General features: G+C 43.3%; 1 protein-coding gene across 1 annotated transcript; it reads left to right on the forward strand.

Moving 5' to 3' along the window:
* The first annotated feature begins 3,026 nt into the window (after window positions 1-3,026).
* On the forward strand, window positions 3,027-4,762 carry LOC140996475 (uncharacterized). Its single transcript, XM_073466893.1, has 5 exons — window positions 3,027-3,150; window positions 3,242-3,294; window positions 3,450-4,383; window positions 4,465-4,547; window positions 4,675-4,762. The coding sequence occupies exons 1-4, from the start codon at window positions 3,134-3,136 to the stop codon at window positions 4,523-4,525; spliced, it is 1,065 nt and encodes a 354-aa protein (XP_073322994.1). The 5' UTR covers window positions 3,027-3,133; the 3' UTR covers window positions 4,526-4,547; window positions 4,675-4,762.
* Window positions 4,763-6,000: the final 1,238 nt, after the last annotated feature.

The following is a 6,000-nucleotide window of genomic DNA, read 5'->3' on the forward strand; positions in this document are numbered from 1 at the left end:
TGTACATGCACCTGGTTTCCTCTACTATTAATGCTGAAAAGACAGAGAATGTAACCCCTCCCAATCCAGAGTTACAGGGTGCAGTCACTTTTCGGCAGGGCCTGCCTAAAAGTGACTGCACAGTGACAAAGTGATATTGACCAAATTCACTGTACATGCACCTGGTTTCCTCTACTATTAATGCTGAAAAGACAGAGAATGTAACCCCTCCCAATCCAGAGTTACAGGGTGCAGTCACTTTTCGGCAGGCCCTGCCTGATGCACTGTACATGCACCTGGCAAACACAGAGAATGTTATGCAGAATGTAAAGGCAATCCGTTACAGTTAGCCTACAGTTCTATATATACTGCATTATTGTATTCATAATTATGCTCTTAAAAGTACAAGTTATCCAAAAAGTTACTTAAGTAAATGTAATGAAGTAAATGTAAATCGTTATTACCCACCTCTGATAGCATTTACTAATTTCTCAGTATGTGTTATATGATTGCTATCTAATGTGACGTGGAAACACTCCTGCATTCTTCTCTGCATTGATTTCCTAATCCTCGTTATAAAATCACTGAAACAGGGATATTGAATTATGACTTTATTTATAGATCAAAGCGGTGTAAAATCACATTGCAACAACGATAACAACAACAACAACAACAATAAAAGTGGCAAGGTAAAGCATCTACCCTCATCAATTGTTGACAACTAGCCTACATTATGAAAACATCAGGTTACTTTTTTTTATCTGCGCCGTTCTTTTCCCGTAGCCTCTTCACTTGGGCTACAGGACTGCACAGTAAAAAAAACATTTCTCTCGGTGCTGCGTCTGCCAGCTGACCCGTAGTAGACCTACGCCCACTTCCTCTGAACTGATGCGCGTTCCCGTCGTTTTTCGGCAAGCAGTCTCTTGTCGGCACTACACCGGCCCTGTCCGAAATGGCCCAAAGGGCGAAGGAAGCGCGCGTTCACAAAAAGCTCGCCCCCGAGCTGTTGCGCTCGTACCACAGAGGCACTGTGGAGAGAGCTAAGGTTCAAAACTGACTTTTTTAAGCAAGTTTTATCTGAAGATGTTATATTGTAGAAGTGAAATCCAAATTTCATGACTGTCTAGTTATATTTTTAAACTGGAACAACAGCACATATGTTTGTGTTTTTATGTCTTTATTAACACAACCAACTGCTGTTATTTCTATCAATAAAAAATATCATATTTGTGAGAGACTTTTCATTTTGAATATTATGGACTTTTGGAAGAAAATATGCTCATTCATTTATAGACTAGACGGCGTAGGCGTAAACATGTGACGTGATGTGAAGCACCAAGTTGTGCTGCGTCTTCTCCCGGCGAGGTCAGTATTTGGGTTTATATGCACCAGAAAATGAGCCCCTCCTTGCAAACTCACATTCTCACTATACATTTCTATTTCATGCCTTTGCATGTCTCATGTCACAAATTCTACAGGTCTGTGAAAATGCACTGGAGGGATGGTCTATCATACATCCCAAAAAAATCCCTCTTATTAGGTGTCAGATAATGTTGGTGTTCAACTGGTTTAAGATCATGCCATTCTTGGCAGCTTTGCATGTTTCTCAACTCCTTTATAACGTTGTATTCATCAATTGTACCTTTAATTTGTCACCCAACCCGTGAGGAGAAGCGTGCATATTATCAGGGTATGAAATACTTTTTTTTTGCCACAGGATGGCACCAATTGACAATGAAAATCAAGGCTGCCTTGCTGGTGAGCAGCCAAAAGTTTGTCAATGGTAAGGCAGTAATGGATATAAAAATGAGTGGCATTGGTTTATTTAGATTATCACGAAGATTTCATAGTGTGACTAAAATAGAAATGAATACTTGAGGCACGAGATCGGTTGTATATGCAGACATATGCTTAAAGCTACCACCCAAGTGGACCAGGTAAACAATGATATGACTAACTGCCCAATTATTCAGTGGAAAGGTTCCTGGTGACCAGCAAGGCAGCCTTGATTTTCATTGTCAATTGGTGCCATCCTGTGGCAGAAAAAAGTATTTCATACCCTGATAATACACATGGTTCTCCTCATGGGTTGGGTGACAAATTACAGGTACAACTGATGGGTACAACCTTGTAAAGGAGTTGAGAAACATGCAAAGCTGCCAAGTAAGGCAGGAATTCAACTGATGAATAAAAGCTAATTTATTGTAGAATAAATCTACTTTAGAAGACAATCTTTTTTTGTTTATTACAAGAGGTACCTACAGTATTTTAATCAAAAATGTATTTTCCACTGAATTACTTCCAGTATCCATCCAGGCTGGATCATGGTCTAATGCATCTGTGTTATTGTGGCAATAATTGGCAATTCTTTGTTAGTGTTGAGACCTGATATGAAACAGTATTCAAAGATGTATTAGTGTTAGTTGAAAAACACTGTCATTCCACTTACCCTATATTGAGCTGAGTAAAATAAAAAGCTATAGTAAAACTAGTAATGCATATCTAAATTTATAAGGGAAGCAGGTAAGCAGAAGAAAGATTAGTTTTCCTATTGACCTCTAGTCTGCATTATGACAAGGAGCAAACAAGACTACACCAAATATCTGTGATCACTGTGTAAGGGCTTTGGGAGGTAATTAAACAAGAACTCGTGCAAAACAATATTCCAGCCACACTGAAAGTTATTGTTGAGAACTGGTGTCAAGTTTGTCTAACTTTCATGAATCCATTTTTTTTTTTCATTGGTTTTAATTTTATTTACAATTACTATAATAATCACATTATTTTTTAAACTAAACTGAACAAAGTCTTGATCTTTAAAACATAGACAACAGATTTTGATGATATCAGATAGCTCCATGATGCACTGATGGGGGCTGAACAATGGAGAGAAGCTGACACTATTTAAATGAAAGATTTTTTGAACACCTGTTTGTCACAATGAACCATATCCAATCACCTCCACCTGTTTCCAATCAACCGTTTTGGAAGAGAAGGCTGTGATTGGCTGTCATCACAATTTAAAATAATTGCACTGCAGGTTTCCAACCACTGCACCACTGTGGAAGGAAGACAGACTTTTGGTTGTGTTGGGTCAGCGCAAGTCAGATAGAGGCATTTCAGATTGCATTTGATCTTATTTCTGGCTGAAGCCATGGGACTTTTTCTACGGTAACTTTTAAATGTTCTTTTTGTGCTTAATTGTACATTTACAATGTTGAAATGATTGTAATTGTAGTTTATGCATGGCTTTCTTTTTCAGTGTGGTGCTGTTATGGCTGCTGCTCATTGGAGAGCTTCAGGCGAGCATTAAATGTAAGACTACAGATTACAATTACCCTCAAAGCAACATTTCAAAATCCTTTAAAAGTAACTTGAACCTATCTTTGTATTAGTAAGAGATGAGAATTGGTACTCTGGCCTTTTCAAGTTTGTATACACTTTTTATATCTAGAAAATTTTATCAACAGCTTACTATCATGGATATGGGTCTGACAATGTGGACATGGGCCACCAGCCCAAGCCTAAGCCCCAGGTTCCCAGCTACCAGCCCCAGGTTCCCAGCTACCAGCCCCAGGTTCCCCGCTACCAGCCCCAGGTTCCCCGCTACCAGCCCCAGGTTCCCCGCTACCAGCCCCAGGTTCCCCGCTACCAGCCCCAGGTTCCCCGCTACCAGCCTCAAATGAATTCCTTTCATCCAAGGTCCAGTACACCTTACTACCAGCCCCAGCCCGGCTACAAGCCCATGCCTCAGCCCCAGCCCGGCTACAAGCCCATGCCTCAGCCCCAGCCCGGCTACAAGCCCATGCCTCAGCCCCAGCCCCAGCCCGGCTACAAGCCCATGCCTCAGCCCCAGCCCCAGCCCGGCTACAAGCCCATGCCTCAGCCCCAGCCCCAGCCCGGCTACAAGCCCATGCCTCAGCCCCAGCCCCAGCCCGGCTACAAGCCCATGCCTCAGCCCCAGCCCCAGCCCGGCTACAAGCCCATGCCTCAGCCCCAGCCCCAGCCCGGCTACAAGCCCATGCCTCAGCCCCAGCCCCAGCCCGGCTACAAGCCCATGCCTCAGCCCCAGCCCCAGCCCGGCTACAAGCCCATGCCTCAGCCCCAGCCCCAGCCCGGCTACAAGCCCATGCCTATGCCCCAGCCCCAGCCCGGCTACAAGCCCAAGCCCATGCCCATGCCCCAGCCCCAGCCCGGCTACAAGCCCAAGCCCATGCCCATGCCCCAGCCCCAGCCCGGCTACGAGCCTGGCTACAAGCCCCAGCCCCAGCCCGGCCACAAGCCCCTGCCACAGCCCCAGCCCGGCTACAAGCCCAAGCCCATGCCCCAGCCTGGCTACCAGCCCATGCCCCAACTTGGCAACAATTTTGCTTTGGGTGTTACAGCCCAGAATGAAGCTGCACGGTGGGTTTGCATAATTGTAATCTCTTTGCCATCCATTTCTAAGTTGACGCTTCGTTCTCATGGCATGATTTTGACTTGTAGAGTGAGTGGGACCCGTCTAAACTACGGAAGCAAAGGAGGATTTGCCTACAACCGCAACTAGAGCCTAAGGCACAGATTGAAGGGTAAGTGTAGTGTTAAGTTACTTCCTGAATATGTTAAGGATAATGGCCTTAATTTTCTGTGATTGCTCTTCATGCTGCCTGTTGAGGTGAAACCCAATAATGACCACTGACTTGTTTCTCATTTCAGATTATTTCTCAAGTGTTTAAACTGATGGGGCGTGTTCAAAGAACGCTTGTACAACAACCTTAAGAGGAATAAAATGCATTTTGTACTATATTGGTGTGGAAATCTACTTTTTATTTGCAAAATCTTTAATGGGACTTTCATTGCATCATATCCATGAAGGTCCTGTTGCTTTTTGTCCATTCAAACTATCAAGAGCTTGCAAGTAACCTGTCATTTCTATGGAGCTGTTTTGTTCATGCATACACATGTGACTGATAGTTCAGCCAATGGTTACACTCTACTTACCTGATCAACAGGTATTCTAATTACAGCAATTGCCAGTGAAGGCAATGAAGACTGTTGGCCTGTAAAATGCAGGTTCTCGTCTAAAAGTTTTATTTTTTTTTTTTTTTTACAAGGATGGAAAGCACTCAGCTCGTCAGAGCTCAATGATATGTGCACACACATTTCAGAACACTGAAACATTTCCAAAGAACCACACGGGGGAGGGGATTGTTAAATGTTAATGCAAACATGTAACTCTGATTTACACCTTGCAGGGTTCAATTGGTTTTGACCACAATACACACTGCTGCTCCTCAGGCGGAAATGGTTCACTTTGTAATACCCTTTAATCATCCTTCCATCCTTGGTGCATTTGTGAGATGCCCCTTTCCACTCAGTACAGCAAAAAGGTATGAGATGTTTAATAGCCTGATCCCCTATTTCTGTTTAGACAAAGATGAAGTGCCCATATTGCCAAAGAAACACTTGATTCTCTTACAATTTCAACATGTAAGACCATCATTGCCTCAAGTTAAATTTGGTTGACATCGGCCTCATCAGCTTGATGTCCAGTGCTGCCTTAACTAACCCTGTTAAACTGGGCTTTCCAGTCCATCTATGTTGACATACAAATGGCCTGTTGGGCATTCAAAAATAAAATCTTAAAATGGAGCCTGTATACAGGTGAAGTGAATAACATTGATCATCCCATTACAATAAAATGTTCCTCCAGAGAAACTCTGGGTACTGGAAAACATGTGGATGCTACTTGACACGCACTATCCACCCTAACACCATTGCAGACCTCATGGTGACTCCCATGAGGGTGGAAGACTTCCAGATCCCAATACACTCGAGCATTCGTGAGACATCCCTCAACAAGTCTGATCCATGGAGGCCCAATCGTGGATCAGATTTGGGTCTAAACCGTCAAGGCATGTCAAACAGGTCTATTTGTGACTTTGTAGCTTTGTTGGGCCAAGTGAAAACCTTTGGAGTTGGAAGAGTCAGAAGATGTCGCCCATAGTTAAGAGATATTTAAAAAAGCCTAAATGTATTTAT

Source organism: Pagrus major, chromosome 5, assembly GCF_040436345.1.
Source record: "Pagrus major chromosome 5, Pma_NU_1.0".
In the NCBI taxonomy this organism is placed as follows: domain Eukaryota; kingdom Metazoa; phylum Chordata; class Actinopteri; order Spariformes; family Sparidae; genus Pagrus; species Pagrus major.

What these genes read in the sequence shown, in the direction of transcription:
- LOC140996475 (XM_073466893.1), top strand. An exon ending in GCTTCAGGCGAGCATTAAAT is followed by an intron (nt 3,295 to 3,449) that starts GTAAGACTACAG and finishes TTTTATCAACAG; the next exon opens with CTTACTATCATGGATATGGG. An exon ending in GCCCAGAATGAAGCTGCACG is followed by an intron (nt 4,384 to 4,464) that starts GTGGGTTTGCAT and finishes TTTGACTTGTAG; the next exon opens with AGTGAGTGGGACCCGTCTAA.